This window comes from Salmo trutta, unplaced genomic scaffold, assembly GCF_901001165.1.
Source record: "Salmo trutta unplaced genomic scaffold, fSalTru1.1, whole genome shotgun sequence".
Taxonomy (NCBI): domain Eukaryota; kingdom Metazoa; phylum Chordata; class Actinopteri; order Salmoniformes; family Salmonidae; genus Salmo; species Salmo trutta.
Genome location: NW_021822211.1, coordinates 373,378 through 395,480, shown reverse-complemented (window position 1 = coordinate 395,480; position 22,103 = coordinate 373,378). Strand labels below are relative to the sequence as shown.

At 45.3% G+C, this 22,103-nt stretch overlaps 2 protein-coding genes and 1 pseudogene across 4 annotated transcripts; 2 read left to right on the top strand and 1 right to left on the bottom strand.

Moving 5' to 3' along the window:
• The first annotated feature begins 110 nt into the window (after positions 1 to 110).
• LOC115180982 (uncharacterized) lies at positions 111 to 6,560 on the top strand. 2 transcript variants are annotated; one of them, XM_029743085.1, is made up of 12 exons: positions 111 to 209; positions 457 to 544; positions 1,687 to 1,717; positions 3,219 to 3,302; positions 3,457 to 3,596; positions 3,713 to 3,838; positions 3,966 to 4,011; positions 4,111 to 4,206; positions 4,616 to 4,998; positions 5,087 to 5,191; positions 5,558 to 5,669; positions 5,788 to 6,560. In XM_029743085.1, the coding sequence occupies exons 2-12, from the start codon at positions 458 to 460 to the stop codon at positions 5,829 to 5,831; spliced, it is 1,254 nt and encodes a 417-aa protein (XP_029598945.1). In that variant the 5' UTR covers positions 111 to 209; position 457; the 3' UTR covers positions 5,832 to 6,560. The 2 variants fall into 2 exon arrangements, with proteins under 2 accessions (XP_029598945.1, XP_029598944.1); XM_029743084.1 differs by having other exon boundaries at positions 5,555 to 5,669.
• Positions 6,561 to 7,536: 976 nt separating this feature from the next.
• LOC115181000 (RNA-binding protein 12B-like) lies at positions 7,537 to 10,924 on the bottom strand (annotated as a pseudogene).
• A 64-nt stretch (positions 10,925 to 10,988) lies between these two features.
• Positions 10,989 to 21,846, top strand: LOC115180980 (meckelin). 2 transcript variants are annotated; one of them, XM_029743080.1, is made up of 28 exons: positions 10,989 to 11,200; positions 11,637 to 11,725; positions 12,071 to 12,161; positions 12,283 to 12,382; positions 12,553 to 12,619; positions 12,720 to 12,791; positions 13,074 to 13,136; positions 13,270 to 13,424; positions 13,589 to 13,697; positions 13,786 to 13,872; positions 14,181 to 14,246; positions 14,551 to 14,704; positions 14,799 to 14,919; positions 15,017 to 15,122; positions 15,200 to 15,256; positions 15,349 to 15,447; positions 15,598 to 15,696; positions 16,002 to 16,091; positions 17,303 to 17,402; positions 17,502 to 17,647; positions 17,868 to 18,008; positions 18,105 to 18,185; positions 18,328 to 18,444; positions 18,564 to 18,680; positions 18,974 to 19,081; positions 19,316 to 19,418; positions 20,996 to 21,138; positions 21,226 to 21,846. In XM_029743080.1, the coding sequence occupies exons 1-28, from the start codon at positions 11,014 to 11,016 to the stop codon at positions 21,304 to 21,306; spliced, it is 2,949 nt and encodes a 982-aa protein (XP_029598940.1). In that variant the 5' UTR covers positions 10,989 to 11,013; the 3' UTR covers positions 21,307 to 21,846. The 2 variants fall into 2 exon arrangements, with proteins under 2 accessions (XP_029598940.1, XP_029598941.1); XM_029743081.1 differs by lacking the exon at positions 16,002 to 16,091.
• The last annotated feature ends 257 nt before the right edge of the window (positions 21,847 to 22,103 follow it).

The following is a 22,103-nucleotide window of genomic DNA, read 5'->3' as shown; positions in this document are numbered from 1 at the left end:
TTATTATCTTTTCATATTGTTGTATTAATTTGAACTCAAATTTCCGAGATCGAGTACACAGGCAAACGCATAGACTCACAAAATCAGGTACGTCACGGGTCTTTCTATAAAGAGATACACAATTGCGCGTGCGTCAATTTGCTAGTTGTTCTTCTTAACACTCAAAATTCACCCGCTCTGGTTTGCTTTAGCGAATCTTAATTTTTCAGGTAGAGTATTTCATGTCACTCATACCACACCGTATTTATTATATAGTAACCCTGGAGGACGTTGTCCGGGTAGCGTTACTATATTGTGGCTACAGCTAGCTAGTCACCATATTTTACACTGTGCGTGGCCAAGTGGTTTTGCCCAAAAGAAGGCCAGCTGCGTTGTTTCTTAGTCGCCCTAAAAAAAGATGTGACCCATATAGCTAGATATTAAACGCTGTCTTTATTTGTTTGTGATGACCCTCAGAATGCAGCAAGGCAACTATCCAAGGCCATCTTATGGCGCTCCACCGCAGAAGAGGTTCAGGAACGCTAATGGAGGGGCTAACAACAGGGTAAGTTCAGTCTCCCATGGTAATCATGCCAATTGCCCCCAGTTATGCCGTTTGCCACCGGTTAGGATTATAGTTGTGTTACTAGTAATTTACAACCCAGATGAGGTTAATTAATCCATCCTGAATAGTGTATTGTGATAATAGGATTCCAAAACAATGGTTTTGAGAGTACTGTGTACGTAGTCGTTGTATGGTCTTCTAACCGGTTTCATTCCTAAAGTTGTAGCAGTGCTCTGTGCAGAGGAAGTGGTATGGACCCTTACTAGCCGCCCTTGGCAGGACACAGACACTGGACACTGCTGGAGCAGCAGGGACTGACCAGTGCTCTCTGGTCTCCTGAGACTAAGTGTTTCTGTGGAGATGCAGCCTGCTGTACTGCCCCTCAATCAGGGCTTGCGTTACCCATTGACTACGAGATGCTAAAGAGTATTGTGGACCGCAGGAATTCCAGATAACCCTGTTACCAAGTGTAGAAGGGCTGCAACTAACAAGGGTAACAGGGCTGGGTGTTTTCTCTGGGCAATATCATGCCCTCTTTATCGCTGTCTTTCTATTAAGTGGGCAGTCAGCCCCCATAACACAATAATTGTATTTACCTGCTGAGCTATTAGCACTAGGTCTCACTGGCAGCTTGGTTCTATGATGCCTTTGTGACAGATATATATTCTGATTGGAACACCTGACTAGAGTACTTGTACTTTCCTTTCAAGGTAAAGCGCATGTGTACGGTGCAGAGTCAGTGACAGCTCAGAGTTCTCATGTCACTGACAGGGTCATGGAGGAGAGGCTGAAATGACATTTCTGTCTCTCCATAGAGACAGGAGTGCAGTACATTTACGTCATTTAGCAGATGCTCTTATCCAGAGCGACTTGGGTTCTCCAATGTGTTTCTCTGCTGTGGTCCACCTGAAGCTTTTGCTTAAACCAAACCTATATTTCTGTGCTGTGGTCGACCTGAAGCTTTTGCTTAAACCAAACCAATGTTTCTATCCAGAACCCGATCTTAAGCTGCAACCCTCTAGGGGATCCTGACCCACTGTTTGGGGAACAGTGCAGTGGGGTTTGCCCCTCTGCTGCCTCCTCCAGTCTCACTAATGCCTGTGTGTCTCTCTCTCCTTCGGCCTGGTTATCCCAACTGACAGAGAAAGCAGCCTAACTTCTCTGCTGACATAGGTAAGTTCTGCCTCCACACAGCATCACTGCCTCTGATAGGAGGTTGGGAGCTGTGACTTCACATCCTCCTGCCTTTTTGCTGGTGGCTGATTGGGCAGGGGCCAAGTCCAAGCGTGGGCTCTGGGCTGCGTCTGAGATTCACTGCCTCTTAGATAGAGGTTGCTGTAAAGGCCAGTGAACTTAGTCACTGTCCACAGGCTTAGGCTGTGTGGCTCACAAAGGCCTTTCCCTAGTGTTCATTTCAATGACTTTTTGGGGGGTCTGTCTTTGATACAATGTGCACAAATCTTTTTAGATGCATTAAAAGTAGTTTTATATCATAAAACACTTTGGTCCATGATTTACAGTCTGAACAACTTTAGAAACCACAACATGAAACCTGTCCTCTCAGAAGAATGTCTAACTCTAGGGAACTCATAGGTGTGCAGGTTCTCTGCAGTCCTGTAGAGCTGTTGCCCCATATTGGTGCAAGTCAAATCAGTAAGGATCCTGTCTGGGTCAGATGTTGTGGGCCTAAATGACTGCCGTGCATCACCCAGTTGGGTGCTACACATTGGTGGTGGATGAGATGGGATACTACATCCCAATGTAATTTAGGGCTATCAGCCCCCGGCACAAAAATGTGGCCTCATAGGCCTATGGTAGTTCAGATGGGCAATGGATGCTGGCAGTGGGATTTTCTTTCAGGGCCTTTGTGGCCCTCAAAGAGTAGGAAGTGTTTCAACTCACTGTCTGCCAATGGGGCTGGGACCTTCTGTGCCCATGCAAGTGTTTCACTGCTTTGATTGGACACAGGTATGGAGGAGTGCCTGATGGGAGTGAGAGAATCCTATAGCCCAGCTCTGACCTGTGTCTAGGTGGGCAGAAGAACTGCAGCCCCCACGGTTTTCAGCAGGCCTCCATACCTCAGATTAGCTTCTCTTCTGTGTAGCGGTCAGTACTATAACCCTGGCACGAAACAGACCCTGGTGTGCCTTCCAGGCAACCTTCTAATGAATCATGATCTTGTGAAGGTGGGGCTCGAATTGCACACAGCGAATCAAATGAAGTTATTTTTGGTTACCAGCAACTTTGATAACCAGCCAGAGCAGGAGATTCCAGTACTCCCAACCAATCTGTGTTTTTAGCAGAACCTAACTAGCGCACAAATGGTAAGGATTCTTACCAGACCTTGAAACAGGACCTCAGAGGCTCAGAAGAGCAGGGGTTGTGTTTCTAACTGTTGTTCAGTAAATGAAGGACCTCTAAACTCCACTACAAGTCTTTTGACTGGGGGTTTGTGTAAGGAATGCACAGTGACCTTTTTAAAGCTATACCTTCTTTTGAAGTATACCTGCAGTGTTTCACTTCCTGACGTATGCAGACGGCTATTGGCTGTCTGCTGGTCAGATGACTGGACGTGTGGACCCTTTGGTCTCACCTGTCTGTGGGCAGGATGGCGATCTCATTATGCAGTCTCTGCCATGTTTGTGCTTTGTGTTGACTTCTGTGCGTTTCCCAGTGTTCACCACCAAGGCGGGAAATGTGCAGACCATCCCCACCTTGACCAAACAGTTGAAGGCCATCACTGGTGAGACTGTCATTGGTGAGTAGTAGCCCTATGCCCCAAAGGGTTCAAGAGATTTAAGTCAAGTCACTCCATTGCACTCTCACTAATAAAGGCTTCATGGGGCTCTCTGATTGGTTGTTGAGATGTTTCATTGCCCATGGTTGTTAGAGCTGTCACTCATGTTCTGCAGGTCTTCAGTATGTGTGGGAGTACCGCAGCCCCAGTAAGTCAGTCCCGCCCCATTACCAGTGTAAACTCTGCAAGGTGAGCCGTCTGCAGACTGACATGCTGGCTCACATCAAGGGCTGGAAGCACTCCTTCAGATACATGGTGAGGCTGTGTGTGTCACTGTTAACTTTCACAGTAAAAGTCCCTGTAAAAGGCTGTTGGATCTACAGGTCTGTGTTATGATGCTGTGTAACTGTATGGTCTCATCTGTTCTCCAGAAGCAAAATCATTCTGCCAAGATGCCCTTTGAGGAAGATGCTGCCACAAAGGACCATGAAGTGAGGAAGAAGGTGAAAGAAGCAGCAGCAGAGCTGGAGAAGGCAGAGGGCAGGGGACAGCTAAAGGTGAGAAGGGGGAGCAGAAAGCTATGGATGAGGAAAAGAAAACACGACAGACTACTGAGATGTGTCGGGGGGGGGGGAACCTCTCTGGTGCTGTTGATATTGACTTGATTCTGTACGGTTTTCTCAGGTGATTCTGAAGGAGCCCAGTGAGGTCCAAGCGTTTGCAGGACTACGTACGTTTTTCTGTTTATTCTCAAGTTTGTCTGAATCTCATTGTGCTCAGTCTGTTTTTAAATGTACTGTGGTTCTGACATATCTCCCTGTCATCACAGGTTCAGCAATCCCCAACATGGGGCCACCAGGAGGGATGGGAGGGCCAGGAGGAATGAGAGTGCCAGGAGGGATGGGACCTAGAGGACCAAAACCAGGTGAGAGCGTGTGTGGGGGAGAAGTGTAAGGTTGCCTCTGAGGTGATAATCTCCCGTGGGCAGATTCTGAATGTAGACTGAGATAATCTGCAAGGACTGAATGGGATGCGTGAGATCCGAGCAGCATTAGTTCTGGTTTTGATCACTGGTTATTTGGCCTTATTGGGTAAAGGCGGTGCTTAACCTGCTTCGCCTCAAGTGCTTTACGGGGGGGGGGGTGGCTTTAGTTGAGTTTGTTTGCAATTTCAAACAAGTATAAATAATCACGCAGCTGTCCAAATTACTTGAGATTTTACTTCCGCGTTAAGAGATTGCTGAGGTGATAAGACCTTTGTTGTGTGCTTGACTGGTCTATGTTTGGATGCAGTGTTGTGTAGTAGTCCAAATGCAGTCTTTTGTCTCCCTCTAGGTGGCAGGTTTGCAGAGCCTCTGTTCCCAGGGGAGTTCTCTCTCCAAGGCGGCCTCCTCAACTACCCCATGGGCGGTATGGGGGGCTACTCTGACCCCCTGTCTCGCTCCACACCATCTACGGCCTTCCAGAAAAGGGACATGAGCTTCCGAGGCTACCCTGACAATACGGGGGGGCAGAGGCTGGGGGGTTCAGCCGATGGCTTTGGGCTGGGAGGGGGAAGGGACGGAGGCTTTGGCCAGGAGGGGCTGTTGGGGGAGAGTCCGGGAAGCCGCTACCTTGATGAGTTCAGTGGGGGACAGATGGGAAGTGGATCAGGCCAAGGATTGATGGGAGCGGTACCTGAAACCAGCAGCCTTCCGTCAACACTGCTCAAATACCTGGTGAGTGGAACTGTGTGTGTGTGAAACTATGCTTTCCCATGTTATTTAAACATGCTGTGTGTGTTGAGGGTCTGTTTCCTATCTTTAGGACAATTTCCGGATCGAGAACGAGGGTGATGCTCAGATCGTGCTGAAGGTGACACAGAAGCTGACGGATGTCCTTATGGACTACAGACTTAGGAGTGTTTCCTCGGTATGCAGCACACACACACAGCTCTGTCAGCTGCAATACCAGTGCAACAAGCAGCTCTCAGGTGCTTCCTGCAACAGGAACTGGTGACGTGAGGATAAATGTCACTTGATTCAGTCCTTTAACCCACTTCCTGTCTGTGTTGAGACAGTGATTTATTGCTGTTGATTATGGCAGTACAAGGCAGTGCTCTAGAACCTTCTGTGTTCTGACAGCACAAGTTCTTACTGTGGCTAAACCTGTTCCTTGTGTACTCCCATACAGTCGTAAGGTAGATGGTGTGATTCAGGAAACCACAAATAATTCCTCAGTAGTTTGTCCCCTTTGATGTTCTCCTTGATTCAGTGTATGTGCGTTTGTCTCCAGCAGGGTCCTAGTATGAAGAGCGGTTCGTTGCTGGGCTCCACGAGCTACTCCGATTCCCCCAGAATGTCTAGCGGTAGTGACCGCTTCTCAGGTGGCTTCTCTGGGAACCTCTCCGGTACGCACGGCCCCTGTTGACAAATTAAATACACACACGTCCATTCTTTATGGCTGTAGTTCGGTTCAGAAATAATCTACAGTACATCAGTCTCATCTATTTTATCTCCTCTCTGCAGGCCCTTCCAAATACTCTGATGGTCCATCCAGGTACTACAACTAACTGATCCATCCTCACGTGACACATCCATCTTCCTGGGGTAACCCATCCACCACCTCCGCCTCACCCCCAAGATATACCCTGAGTCCATGGTGTCTGCCGCTGTCTGTCTAGCCACTGAAGAGGATTTTTATTTTATATAGTTATAATTTTCCTTCAAAGCAGAAACTCTGATACAATTGTGTACTTATTAGTGCAGACTTTGTTTTTACATAACTTATTTTGACATGAATAGGTTGGACCAAAGTTTGACTTTTAGTTTTCACCATTGTCTGTATTCATGTGATTTTGGCATATTTTACTGGGATTTCTTGGATGAATCTTGTCTGTTTAGAAATTAAGTGTTTGATAAAAAACAAGTGTAATGTTTAGGGAAACAGATGTTTGGTAAATGGGTTACTGATGTACTGACTGCTGTTTGAGTTGGGCTTTTCTCCACACCTGGCTTCACCTGCGGAATCGTCTGAGACCAGCCACCCTGACAGCTGATGAAACTGAGGAGTATTTCTGTCTGTATTAAAGCCCTTTTGTGAGGGATAAACTCATTGAGTGGCTGGGCCTGAACGGAATCCCAGGATGTATGGTGCATTTGGAAAGAATTCAGACCCTGACTTTTCACATTTTCCTAAGTTACAGCTGTATTCTAATATGTATTAATCCACACTACCCAATAAGTAAAAACAGGTTTAGAAATGTTTGCAAATGAATTAAACTGAAATATTTGCATAAGTATTCAGACCCTTTACTCAGTACTTTGTTGAAGCACCATTGTCTACAATTACAGCCTTGAGTTGTCTTCGGTATGACACTACAAGCTGTATTTGGGGAGTTTCTCTTGTTCTCTGCAGAGCTCAAGCTCTGTCAGATTGGATGGGGAGCTATTTTCAGGTCTCTCCAGAGATGTTTGATTGGATTCAAGTCTGGGCTCTGGCTGGGCCACTCCAGGACATTGAGACTTGTTCTGAAGCCACTCCTGGGTTGTCTTGGCTGTGTGCTTAGGGTCATTGTCCTGTTGAAAGTAAACCTTCGCCCCAGTCTGGAGGTCCTGAGCAGGTTTTCATCAAGGATCTCTCTGTACTTTGCTATGTTCGTCTTTCACTTGGTCCTGACTGGTCTCCCTGCCACTGAAAAACATCCCCACAGCATGATGCTGCCACCATACTTCACCGTGGGGATGGTGCCAGGTTTCCTCCAGATGTGACGCTTGGCATTCAGGCCAAAGAGTTCAATCTTGGTTTCATCAGATCAGAGAATCTTGTTCCTCATGGTCAGAGTCCTTTAGGTGCATTTTAGAAAACTCCAAGCAGGCTGTCTTGTGCCTTTACTGAGGAGTGGCTTCCGTCTGGCCTCTATCATGAAGGCCTGATTGGTGGAGTGCTGCCGAGATGGTTGTCCGTCTGGAAGGTTCTCCACAGAGGAACTCTGTCAAAGTGACCATCGGGTTCTTGGTCACCTCCGACCAAGGCCCTTCTCCCCCGACTGCAGCCAGCTCTAGGAAGTCTTGGTGGTTCCAAACTTCTTACTCTGACATGCACTGTCAACTGTGGGACATTATATAGACTGGTATGCCTTTCCAAATCATGTCCAATTTAATTTACCACAGGTGGACTCCAAACAAGTTGCAGAAACATCAAGGTTGATCAATGGAAACAGGATGCACCAGAGCTCAATTTTGAGTCTCATAGCAAAGGGTCTGAATGCTTGTGAATAAGGTATGTTTTTTTATTCGTAATACATTTGCAAACATTTCAACAACAAAAAACTGTTTTCGCTTTGTCCATATGGGTTGTTGACGGGCAAAATGTATTTAATCCATTTTAGAGTACTTTCCAAATGCACAGTATGGCGGATGTTGTTCCTTCGATGTAAAACTGGAACTGTGCATCACCCAAGGGATTCCATGAGTTGTACTTTATCTGATCCAACAAAATAGGGAACTGAAAATAAACTCTCAGTGGTGTCATCTATGCTTCTCCAGCGGTGTGAGAAATGTTGCTGGCTCTCAAGTTGACCTTAAATCTACCATAAACACAGTGAATTGACATACTAGCATAATTAAACAGTTTAATAAGAGTTTGAATCAAAACCAGGTCATTTTGGTAACATTTAAATAGTGACAAAAATAAACAAATATTGGTTTCATAAAGTAATTTTTGGAATGAAAATTCCAATAAAATAAATAAGGAATGTCAGAAGAGAAATTAAATGCTGTCCTGTTGACTGATATACTGTTGCTGGTTTTCAAACATTGTCACAATGTTGCAGTTTGAAATGCATTTAAATCAACCTGTAGGTGTAGAATGATTTACTGCCATTGGTATTATAGAAATATTAAAAGGGTCTCTATACCATGGGAGGTCTTGAAATTAAAGTTAGAATCATTCAATAACAATGGATATTGACTCATATCCAGTTTAGACTTGTCCAAATGTAACTGTTGATAACTGACTGGAGGGTATGGGGTTAACACTTCTCAAAGCCACTACAACTCAAGGATGCTCATTCCAGTGACGAGCTCAGTCCTAAAGTGCCATCTTTAGAGTTTTAGGAACAATCTCAGATGACACCCTACCCCCATAGAGTCCACTACTTCCAACCAGATCCCCATGTGGCTCTGGTCAACAGTTGTCCAGTATTTCTCAGTTGGTATAGCATGACGCTTGCATCGCTAAGGTTTGGGTTTCATTTCCCACGGGGGACCAGTAGAAAATAGTATGAAAATGTATGCACTCACTACTGTAAGTCGCTCTATAAGAGCGTCTGCTAAATTACAAATGTAAATATGAGTAGGTCGTCTTTCCTCACGCATTCCTTTTCAAGATGTCCTCCATCTGCTGGAAGCTGATACAGGTGAGTAGCACTCTGGTCCCCATATATGTCTTGCCATGTCGTTTCTGGGCGTGTGTGGCAAAATCCTCAGTTTTAAACAGCCACAGCCTCACCAATGCCATTGCCATCTTGATCACACAGAATGTAGATAAACTGTTCAGTCAGAGGAAGGTTGCAGAAAAAATATTTTATTTCCATTTTCGTCACGTCTGACTGGAGGTTTTATATGTAAACACATGTCTGTGCTGTGGGAAACAGTCTCACCCTGGGTCTCTCAATCTGATGTTTCTCCTCGCTCTGACACTGCTGGTGTTGTCATGGTGTCACCCAGTTGACAACATGGCATACATCTTCTCCTTGGTGACAGAGGAGACGTCTATGGCCTGGGAACCAACATGACAGCCGTTGAGGTTCAAAGCATAAATGTAGTCTTCCGTTTGGTTGAATATTACAAACGCTGTATCTGTCCTCTCGTTATCCTTATACAGTAAGTGTAATATTTTGCTGTTGGCGATGTTCGGACAGCCAAACAATTCTTTTATCTCAGTCTTTGTTATTGTTTTGGATAGATTTTTGGCCATAATACAGTACTCCACGCTCGGTGAAAGAGACTCACAGGATCTGGGCCTCTTCGGTGACCGTGACAGCGACCTGTCCTCAGAGCGCCTCTTGGCCCAGGTCCTGTGTGTTTCTCTGTCAGGCTCATACAAGCTTTGTCTTTGGGTTCTGTATGAGGGCCTTTCCCTTTCCTGGTGCTGCATTTCCTTGGATTCTAATGAGGGTCCATCTCTCTGGATTGTATACGAGGGTATTTCTTGGGGGTTGTACGAGGTTCTATCGCTCTGGGTTGTGGGCCTATACAAGGGGTTTTCCAAGGGGTCATAAGAAGGGTTCTGACACTGCTGGATGGCATAGCTCCACATCTCCTCAGAGGCCCCACGGACCTCCACGCTGATGCAGCCCAGTTGCTGGTGGTTGAAGCTTAGAGCATCACATGCATCCTGGGCATACCCAAACTTTACAAGGCAGCCCTGTCTCACATTAGCTATCACATCCTGGACCAACAGGCCTTTGAAGAAGTGGCAGATCTCCTGGCTGGTGACAGTCTTTGGCAGGCCAAAGAGCCTGACGTAGCCTGGCCTTGGCCTGTAAGCCTCTTCTGGTCTCCTTAGCTCACCCCCAGGCACAGCTGTGTTATCAGCCCTGAGCACAGGACCGACAGCTGCGCTATCGGCCTTTAACACACAACCAACAGCTGGGCTATTAGCCCTGAGCACAGGACCAGGTGCTGCTGTCACTTTGTTGTGCTCTCCTGGCTGATTAGACTGCAGTCCTTGAATAACAGCAACAAGGCCGATCAGTAGGGCTGTGGCAGGGTCGGGCAAGGGCGCTGCCGGGGGCAGCAAAGGCTTCTTCTCAGGTAACAGCACTGGAAGGAGCTTCTCCCTCTGTAGTTTGGACTTTATTTTTCGTTGCAGTTCTGCAATGCTACTAATATGTAGGGTCACCGGAGACCCCCTAAGAAGAGTTCCAGAGCACCTCATTGCGTGCTGGCCATCTCTCTCTGTAGTGAACACAATGAACACTTCACCAAGGTGTCCTCCTATAATATATACACCACCTTCTGGGATGTATAAGTTGGTAAAGAATCTGCGTATGTCTTCTGTCCCGGCCTCAATACTCAGACCCTGCAACCGAAGTACTATGGTCATGTTTAACTCCTTTTATCTGGCAACCAGAGATCTGGAAATAGAGATACAAAAAAATATAAAACATCTGTCTTTAATAACATGAAGCAGAAATCGAGTTATTTAATACATTAAGAAAAGCAACACAAGGATAAACATTTAAAAATGGGCACATTATTTTTTACTTATATTAAGAACATCCAAATTCCAGAATTTCCATAGAAATTAAACACGTTAAGTAAACAACAACCCAACTGATGAACGCTGGCACGCGGTACATTATTATGATGAACACCTGGTTGGCTAGCTAGTTAGCCCGGAGGCACAGTGGCTGTGAAATGAGACTAGCTAGCCTGCCCTGTAAGACGAAACATTTAAGAATATTTCAGTTAAAAAGGTAGACAGCTCAACTCCTCAAATTACTTACCAGATGAAAACCATAACAACTCTGTCTCCTCTGTATTTTAACCTCTATATCGCAATTTTATGCGATGCTGATTGGTCAAAACGTTATCCCTTTACGAGCCCGAATACATAAATTGTGCACGAGCTGCCATGTGCGCGCATTTTATGGGGAACTAGGGAGGCGCGAGAAAAGTGGCGCGAGCACACGCCCCAAAAGACAGAAGGGGTTGTGGGTAAAATAACAGGAAGTCAGTTTCTCTACCATGGCAACGGGGAAGTTACTTGTGTGCGGATTGGCACTATTTCTAACAATAAAATCAAACCTACTTCACTCCCAGCAGTTTACGATTTCGTTTCAGCGTCCTTCAGACTGCGGCGTGGAACAGTTCTACGACATCTCCAGTCAGTCCTGTGTGAAATGCGGTCCGAACCAGAGTTCGAGTGCAACTGGTGCGTTTATCAGTGGTGTTGTTGGTTATACTGTGACTAACGGGCTACCTAATTAGCAGTGCGCTAATCGACTCCAGTCCGGGTTTGTTGTAGAGTCAATCGCTTCGTTAAAAACGTTACGTGTAAGAATAGAACAGGCTCAACCATCTTTGCTAAATAGTACTTAAATACAGCAGTAGCGAATCATAGGGGAGGAATGTATTGCAGTAAACCACCTGGCTAGCTAGCTGGTTAGAATTGGATAATAATGCAGCTAATATAGTTTAAACTGGCCTGCTAGTTGCATTGTCCTATATGTAGACTATGTTAGCTGGTTCATCAGTCAATACTGTAGGTATTGTTTGCTGAGAGCACTGATGGTTTACAACGTAACCTACAGCTGTGTCTACTGTTATAATCTCTTGTGTTAACCAATTACCCTCTCCTTCTTCATCAGGTCTGTCTTGTGAATGTGTGACTGGGTTCAGAGTTCTCGCCACCAACGGAGCTTCCATCACCTGTCAGCAGTGTCCACTAGAAAAACCGGTATGTTCTTATTCCGTACTGCTAGACAGTGCATCACACCATATAATGCATTTCAAAATCAGCTATTTCAATTTACTTATCATTCACCGACCAGTTTAAAGGTCTCAGTCAATACAGATTGTCCTGGGAAGTGTGCTGAACACAGGAGGTTGGTGGCACTGTAGTTGGGGAGGACAGCTCATGGTAATGGCTGGAGCGGAATAAGTGGAATGGTATCAAACACATGTTTTTTATGTGTTTAATGCCATTCCATTGCTATGTTCCAGCCATTATTATGAGCTGTTCTCCCCTCAGTAGCCTCCACTGGTGCTGAACTGCATGTGTTGTTCTGCCTGTCTCCTGTAGGCAGTAACAGAGGATGGCTATGGGTGTATCCTCTGTCCGGGCAGTCTGACTGAGCAGGGAACCTGTCAGTGCCCGTCTGGGAGTATACTGGGTGAGTAAAACTGGGAGTATACTGGGTGAGACAGCAGCTGAAGGAGCCACGTCTACAGGGGATGTGATGGTGTTTATGGTGCGGCGCTATGTGATGCTAATGCTGTATTGTTGTACTGTAGTGGAGCGGGATGTCCAGGGGAACCCTCTGGAAGAGGCCAGGTGTGAGGTGTGTAACGGAGCTGAACCTGCCCTCTCAGCCCCTGACAGCTACGGAGACAGGTACCAGACAAAGCCAAGTCTTCCTGCAGAATAACTGATATTTCTGCTCTAAACTCTCAGATGGCATGACTTGTTAAGATTCTGCTGATTGAACTGTCTGTCTGTCTGTCTGTCTGTCTGTCTCTGTCTGAGTCTGTCTCTGTCTGACTCTGCTCTCTTGTCCCTGTCAGGTGTCAGAGATGCCAGGCTTCCCTCATCAACACCTCTCAGTCCTGTATGTGTGGTTCCAACATCCTGGTGAGCCCACCCTCTATAATACACGTGTGTGTCATGTATGGGTTTAAAATGAAATACAAGTCTAGAGCATCCGTGAATCATATGTCGTCTTTCTTTACAGGCTGGAGGTTTGTGTTTCCCTCCCAACAACCTCCCTACAGCTGTGAACCCAAACGTCAACTATGCCGAGCTGGTGAGTCAACACAACAGGGCCCCGTTTTTCAAATGTTATCTATCTGGATTTTGTCTATCGGATAAGATTAAATGCATAGAAATAGAACGAATAATTTACTTCAATGGGGTATTCCGTTGTATTCATTCTATTTCTCTTTTTTAATCCTATCCGATAGGCAAATCCAGGTAGATACTGTAATTTTTGAAAAACTGGGCCCAGAGCATCAGTGAGCCTGCTGTAATTATGTGACTGTGGAGTTATAGTAATACTGTAACACTGTTTGGTATGTTCCCCCTGTAGTCCCTTCCTGTGCAATCGGCATGGTTCTCCACAAACCTCTACTCTTCAGCAGCTGCCTGCTTGGTAAAATATACAATCTTTCAAATACCTGTTTACCTTTCTGTCCCTGGATGATCTATGTGCACTTGTCTGTGTTTGTGGTGTGTCCTGCATGTGTTCTCTGACCTGACCGTGTTGGTATGTGTGCGTTGTACAGGTGTATACTAACCTGACAGCATGCCAGGCATTGGGGAACATGTGTGTGATGAACATGCACTCCTTCAGCAGCGTGGCCAACGATGCCTGTGGTCTCTACAACACCATCTTCAGAGCTACCGCAGCCCTGGGATCTACACAGGACATATCCTACTGGTAAACCTCGAACCCTTTTCCTGACCCCTAACTTATAACCCCTAAAACATCTTCCGAAGATCTACTCTTGCTCTGGAGTCTCTAACCACTGTTTTCAACCAATGATGTAAAATCTGGAGTAGATCAGTCAATGGAACTGTCCATTCCTGCCCCTGTGGCTTTAGGAGAGCCAATCTCCCATGGCTTTACTACGGGGACCAGCCGGGTCTGGCCAACCGCGTGCTGCAGACAGAGCCACTTCCCACTGGATTCAGCTTCAAGGGACGCAACAGGGTCCGTAACACACACATTGACCCAACACTATTACCATAACACCTATGATGATCACTCCGATTCTACGTGCGTTGTCTCTCTTTCTCAGAATACAGACATCAACCTAGTGGCTGCTGTCTACAACGCCAGAGGAGACTTCCTCCAATGGGAGAAAGTGGGAGGAAACAATTTGCAGGTAAAACAGGAAGTTAATCTTGAGCCTGCCTAGTGAAGGCTAGTCTTGCATTGCCACACTTTGCAGTCTCATAATGACTCCCATTCATATTGACCTTCAAGCTGAGCTGTCTACTGTAGTAATATTTGTAACGACCTGAGGTTGGGAGCAGAGCCCTGAGTGACACACAAGCCTAAAGGTGGTCTTCTTTCCATCACACTGTTGGTTCCAGTGTTGAGACGCCAGTGTTTCATGATACAGCTCAGTCATAGATCAGTCATTATCATTATTAGTTTTGACATGAGGAAAGTGACTGTCTCCTCTCCCAGCTCTGTCCAGACACCGCCAGGAGACAGGAGGCAGCTTACACCTTTGGCACGGCCTACCAGGAGACTGTGAGTTTCTACCTCTATCCAGTGCTTGACTTGGACTGAAATAGGTTCCGGTAATCATTTTGGGTGCCGCTACTGTTTATATTTAGGTGCAGGAGCTCCACATACTTTTGAGATAATATTCTATAAGAGGAACAGGAGCCCAAGCAGTAGAACATTTGAGATGCTGGTACTCAGCTCCAGTGAGCTCCTGCCCAAGTCAAGCCCTGTCTCTATCTCGTCAACATGTGCTGTAGTGTTTTCTCATGGTGACAGTTGTTTTGCGTTCTCACTTAGCGCCTATTCTGTTACATCTGTGTGTGTGTAGTGTGTTCTCTCCGTAGCAGACCTGTTGCGTGTTTATGCTGAGCCTTTATTCTACGATGTGTTTGTGGATCTGAGCCGAGGAGAGGACAGGAGACTGCTCCCCCTCCCCACACGCAACCTCAACCAAGAATACAACAGGAAGTTCATCAACCGGGGTGAATGTGGGAGGGGGTACATTTGTTTTAAATCCTTTCTCCCTCAACAAGTATCTTGAATAACTGGTGTGTGTGTGTGTGTGTGTGTGTGTAGCTAACTTGAACGACTGGTACCTATCGAGACGTGTGTTACTGGTGGACACTCTAAGTGGGAGAGAGAAGAGCCTCGGCTCTCTGCCAAAAGTCATACGCATCGCAAGCAGCATCAGGATTGGGTGAGTTGCGCACACACAAACACACATCCATGTAGGACTACACGCATTCATCAATGTTAGCAGGGTGTGAAAACGTGTGTGTGTATTTGTGACATAGGTTTCAGCTGGTGCCAGGGACTCAGAAGGGACAGGTGTTCCCTCCTCTCCTCTCTGTTACCTACTCAGACGTCGTCATCACTGCCCCAAACACACAGACTGTCTCTGTGAGTAACACATCACACACGCCTATCACAGCACACACACACATCCCTGATCCCACTGTAACTTCTGTGTGTTCTAGGTGTTGTTTGCTGTGGAATATGAGATGGACCAGACTGAGGCTCACATGAAGACTGATGTGAGTAACCAGGGGGCAGAGAACGAGAAGGGTAATGCTGTTGCGATTGCATGTATAGTGAAGACCATAATGAATAGTGTGTGTGTGTGTAGATCGCCCTAGGTGTGTTGGGTGGCGTTTCTGTTCTGTATTCCCTGGTGAAGACAGCCAGCTGGAAGAGGAGGATTGGCTCTCCTCTCATTGACATGGAGGTACCTGACCTTTAACCTGTAACCCCTGACGTCTAACCTTTAAACACCCAAATGTATTTATTTAAATGTAGAATTCGATTACATGTTTGTCATATATTTTCCCTGACCTCTCTCTCTCTCTGCTTCTCCCTCTCTTTTTCTTGCTCTCAGACCGTATTGAAGTTCCTGTTGTTTTACGCTGGTGATCTGGCTAACGTCTTCTTCTTCATCACCGTGGGAACAGGCCTGTACTGGCTCATCTTCTATAAGGTAGATGGAGACCCCCGCAGACAGACACACACCACACCACAGCCCCCACCACACCACAGCCCCCCCCACACACACTAACAGACCTTTCCCTATCTTGTACACCTTTACCTCTGACCTCTCTGGTCTTTACTCCTGTTTATACGGATTCTGATTTTATTCAAGGTTTTTCTTTTCTTTCTTCTCCTGGGTTGCACACTCAGACGGTGGAGGCAAGTCTTTCTCTTCTCCTCCCCTCCTCCTTTCCTCTCCCCCTCCCACACAAGAACATTAAACATGCAAACGTGTGTGTGTGTATGTGTGTCTAGGCCCAGCATTTTGTGTCAGTGCTGCTACCGTTACCAGGTCTGCAGGAGGAGAGGTTTGTGGCGTATGTGGGCTGTGCCTTCGCTCTCAAGGTGAGGCCATCCCACCCGGTTGACAGCTTGTTATGTGTATGCTTCTATTTGTCCAAAAATGTGGTATTCAAAGTCGGGGTGCGACCCCTAGTGTGGGCGCGGGGGAATTGCAGTGGGGTCACCGCCGTAAAAAAAAAAGTATTATATATATTTTTTAAATGGGCGGGGGGATTACAGTACAGATTATTTGAAAAATTAAATGTGATTTAGTAAATTATTTATATTGGTTCTCCTAATTTTGTAAGAGATAAAAATGAATTGAGTGTTATTTGTTGATGTAAAATGTCCATTTACAGATGTTTAAGGTTGTGTTAGTATATAAATTGGTTCAAACCAACTAAGGCATAGAAGATGGTAATTAAAGCGAGAACAGGTTCTCACCACTGGTGGGGGGATAACATGCTGTAACGTCCTCAAACATGTGCATGAACATCTAGTTCCAAAATCCTAATACTTTTCTGTTTTGTGTGCCAACGCTAAGGTTACCGCTTTGTGGCACACCTATAGGAAAACTGTCAGGAAAATAGAGCTGGTGTTAATATAGGTGAATCTGTTGAAACTTGCAGTCCAACTCCTCTGACTATCATCGTTAGGATGCCAAGGATCCTAATTATCTATTAATTCATGAAACAAATCTTATGGAGAATAAACTATATTTTTCTGACAGTTTTTCCCAAGGCGGCGGCATAGGTGCCAATGGCATAATAGAAGATCTGAAGGCCTCGTCAATCCACACCTAGGAACACCACATGACTTAACACACACACCCAAACCCACACACAGATTCTGACCCAACGTTCGGAACACAACATTAACATAAACATGCACAGTCAAAGAATAACCCTTGTGTTTTACAGGGAAAACACTGCAGTTGAGCAGTCAGTTGTTCATGGATCTGTACTACTTCACAACTCTGTTCTCTTCCCTGAAGCACATGCAGATTTGGACAGTGAGAGGTTTTGCTGAGGAAGGGATTTTCCCACTTTCCTGTGGTAACCTTGTGTTGGAGCCTCCTAATCCTAATAATAAAGTTGGGGGGAAAAGGAACATATTTGCCTTTTTCATCCTATTCATCGAATAGCGACGGAATTATTGGCCGATATTGGTCATTAGATTTGGGGTGGAGTCACGAGAAATTCTGCCGATAGAAATGGGATCCCTGCTGAAAAAGTTTGAATACCACTGGTCTAAATGGTCTTCCTGTCCTCCAGACTGTGCAGTTTCTCCATAAGCTGATCCAGCAGTTGTCAGTGGATATCTTCTTCATCGACTGGGAGAGACCGCGTGGCAAAGCCAACAAGACCATCCAGGGTACATAGTCAAAAAAAAACTTTTCCCCTTTTCTCTGAAAGTTGTTTTACCCCTCTGTCTCTCTGAATTACAAGTGACCATGATTTGGGTTGTTGTCAGGCAATGGCATCGGTGAGGCGAAGCACGATCCTTCTCCTGTCAGCATCTGGAGGACCTACTTTGTGGCCAACGAGTGGAATGAGATTCAGACCATACGCAAGATCAGCCCCACCTTCCAGATCATGGCTGTGCTTTTCCTACTGGAGGTACACACACGTCTTCCTTCCCTCTCTCTGTCTCCTTGTCTGTCTCTCTGTCCCTCTCTCTCGGTCTGTCTGTCTCTCTCTCTGTCTGTCTCTGTCTCTCTCTGTTCCTCTCTCCCATCAGAGAAATGGCAGCACTCTCCCCTGATACATTTCAAATCACTTTCTTAACGCTCTCTCATTGACTCTGTTGCTCTCTCTTTCTCTCTCCCTGTGTATCTAGGTGGTTGGCTTCTCCAGTCTGGCCCTTAGGGACCCCTGGTCAGATCTCCAGCGCCCCCCTCAGTCCTACTCCCCTCCCTACAGCCTGACGCTGCGCTATGGCCTGGCCGCCACACTCTGGCTCTGCATTGGACTGCTGCAGGTAGGTACACCCCTATGAACTGCAGACGTTGGTCAGACCTATTACCAGAGTGGGTCTCTGGACAGGCTTTCTCACTCTGTGTCTTTCTCTCTGCAGATCATTTTCTTCACTGCGTTCCATGAGCGTTTTGTGGAGGATAAGATCCGTCAGTTTGTGGACCTATGCTCCATCAGCAACGTGAGTATCACTCTCACCAGCATGTACAGTGTGTGTGTCTCAGCTGCCGTGCACATTTTGTAAAAGTGAGATGGGCTGATGATGAACTGCTGCTGTTTTAATGCGATCAGTCATTTTAAACAACATTTTTCTTCTGTCTTAGATCTCGGTGCTGCTGCTGTCCCACAGGTGTTTTGGTTACTACATCCACGGGCGCTCCGTCCACGGCCACGCTGACACCAACATGGAGGAGATGAACATCAACCTCAAGAGAGAGGCCGTATGTTCACACAGAGAGACATACAGAGAGAGAGGGTGTGGAATTGGGATGTGTGCTTGTGTGTATTTCGTTCCGATATAAAAAGCTATTCAAACCTTTCTCCCTCTCTCTCCCTGTAGGAGTCTCTGTGTGGTCAGAGAGGTCTCCTTCCCAACACAGACACTCAGACCTTCCAGATCTCCATCACCAGCCGCCTACGCCTGCAGTACGACCGCATCCTGGAGCCCCTCAGCAGGGTGGGGCTGTGTGTGTGTCTGTGTGTGTTTGAGATCATCATAATCAACAGGAAAGATATTCATGTCTGTTCTATGCAATGTGTTTCTATCAGAATATTCTGTTACGTTGTAGCACTTTGAACGTGCCTCTGTCTGAAGCTTTTAAAAATGTAGTTTTCATATTATTTCAGTTTACAACACATTTCATGATTTGCAATTTCAGATTACTTCGTAGAGTTCAATGGGTCAGGCACACTCAAGGGCATGGAAATGTTTACCTTGTTCAAAGGTATATCTGTGTTTATCTCTAACAGAGAAATGGACCGTCGCGGTTGGTGGACGCAGCCTCGGGACACCCCTTTGACCAGAGCACCAAAGCCTACCACACCATGAACCGTTTCCTAGGATCTGTCATAGACCATGTAAGATATAAACATACCACACACCATGAACCGTTTCCTAGGATCTGTCATAGACCATGTAAGATATAAACATACCACACACCATGAACCATTTCCTAGGATCTGTCATAGACCATGTAAGATATCAACATACCACACACACACAACACACCATGAGTCACTTCCTGGGATCTGTTCTAATAATTTTCACACACACACACACCCTTACCTGATGTAATGTTGTATTCTCTGTAGGCCCATCGGGACATGGAATACGTTGTGAGAGACAAACTGTTTTTTGAGAGAGTCATAGGGATGGAGTTCATGGAGCCTATGGACAAGAGCATCTTCTACAACGGTTATGCTGCAACCTTCCCTCACTTCTTTTTCAATCTTGGTTCCAATAGTTTATATGTATATACAGTACCAATCAAAAGTTTGGACACACCTACTCATTCAAGGGATTTGTTTTTTTTACTATTTTCTACATTGTAGAATAATAGTGAAGACATCAAAACTATGAAATAACACATTGAATCATGTACTAACCACAAAAGTGTTAAACAAATCAAAATATATTTTATATTTCAGATTCTTCAAAGTAGCCACCCTTTGCCTTGACAGCTTTGTACACTCTTGGCATTCTCTCAACCAGCTTCATGAGGTAGTCACCTGGAATGCATTTCAATTAACAGGTGTGCCTTGTTAAAAGTTAATTTGTGGAATTTCTTTCCTTAATGCGCTTGAGCAAATAATTTGTGTTGTGACAAGGTAGGGGTGGTGTACAGACGATAGCCCTATTTGGTAAAAGACCAAGTCCATATTATGGCAAGAACAGCTCAAATAAGCAAAGAGAAACGACAGTCCATCATTACTTTAAGACATGAAGGTCAGTCAATCTGAAAATTGTTGCAAAAACCATTAAGCGTGATGATGAAACTAGCTCTCACGAGGACCACCTCAGGAAAGGAAGACCCAGAGTTACCTCTGCTGCAGAGGAGAAGTTAATTAGAGTTACCAGCCTCATAAATTGCAGCCCAAATAAATGCTTCAGAGTTCAAGTAACAAACACATCTCAACATGGAGACTGTGTGAATCAGGCCTTCATGGTCAAATTTCTGCAAAGAAACCACTACTAAAGGACACAAATAATAAGAAGAGACTTGATTGGGCCAAGAAACACGAGCAATGGACATTAGACTGGTGGAAATCTGTCCTTTGGTCTGATGAGTCCAAATCTGAGATTTTTGGTTCCAATCGCCATGTCTTTGTGAGACGCATAGTAGGTGAACAGATGATCTCCGCATGTGTGGTTCCCACCGTGAAGCACACCTGTTGTTTCTCTTTGCTTATTTGAACTGTTCTTGCCATAATATGGACTTGGTCTTTTATCGAATAGGGCTATCTTCTGTATACCACCCCTACCTTGTCACAACACAACTGATTGGCTCAAACGCATTAAGAAGGAAATAAATTCCACAAATACATTTTTAACAAGGCACACCTGTTAATTGAAATGCAATCCAGGTGACTACCTCATGAAGCTGGTTGAGAGAATGCCAAGAGTGTGCAAAGCTGTCATCAAGGCAAAGGGTGGCTACTTTGAAGAATATAAAATATATTTTGATTTGTTTAACACTTTTTTTTGGTTACTACATGATTCCATATGTGTTATTTCATAGTTTTGATGTCTTCACTATTATTCTACAATGTAGAACATTTTAAAAATAAAGTAAAACCCTTGAATGAGTAGGTGTCAACTTTTGACTGGTACTGTATATATCTCAAAACATGGCAGATACAACAGTAATACGCTGTCTATATTACTACATTACACACACTGTGTGGGCTGCAGATAAATGGTGGTGTGGTCTGTGTGAACAAGCCTCTACAGCTGTATGACCTCTGAAATATGTCTTTATTCAACTCTGACAGATGAGTCCCATTCGTTCAGTGACGTGCTGTTCTATGGGAACGAAGCCACTCTGTTGATCTTTGACACGCTCTTCTTCTGTGTGGTCGACCTGGGAGCACAGAGCTTCATACTGGCAGGCGTACTCACATACTTCCAGCAAATGGTCAGTATTGTGGGTGTACTTGTCTTTGTTTGTTTGTGTTAGTTGTATAACAGCAAAAAATAATATTTGATTTATTTTCTATTCTAGATCTTTCGGTTAATCCGTAACGGTATTGGGCGGAGAAACCTGGCCAACAAAACATTGGTGGACCAGAGGTTCCTTATCTAGTTTCTGCTGTCAGAATGGTGAAAGTATAGACCAGGCGCAGGTCATTCTAGTCCTCGGGGCCTGATTGGTGTCACAGTTTTGCCCCAGCTAACACACCTGACTCCAGCTAACTAATCATGATCTTCAGTTTAGAATGACATTTGATCAATCAGCTGTGTTTGCTAGAGATGGAGAAAAAGTGTGACGAGGTCCGGAGCCTGCTAGTTTTCTGTTCTACCTGATCATTAATTACACCCACCTGGTGTCCCAGCTCTAAATCTGGGAAAAAGCAGTGGAGCTGGTCCAGAGATGAGCTTGAGTGGAATAGACTATAGTATGCCATGTCTTGTTAGCATGTAACAGCCTTGGTAGCTGTGTGACTAGCACGGCTTAATTGTTTTGTTTACTGCTTTGGAAGCTTCTTTTTTTTTGACAAATGCTTTTCTACTTGCTTACACATTAGTTTGTACATGTTCTTCACAGGGTTGATGATGTACATTTTGTAATTCAGTTTTTCTATGTGATATGTTTTTAAAAATTAAAACAATGTGTCTGATTTCATATTGTCTCTTCATTCGCCTCCTCTGTTATTGGCCCTGTAGAGAGAGAAGATGGAGGGAGGTGAAGGTAAAAGAGAGAAGGATTGTGGTACTTAAAACCATCCACACATTAGCTATTGGCTGCTGTAGTGGCATCATCAATTACTAACCTAACGTGCCAGCAAACATATCTTCTGCTGAAGTGTGATGAGCTTATTGGTGCTATAAAACTAGATAACAGAATAGGCCCAGCTCCGCTCTGCTCCAGGGCCAGTAGGA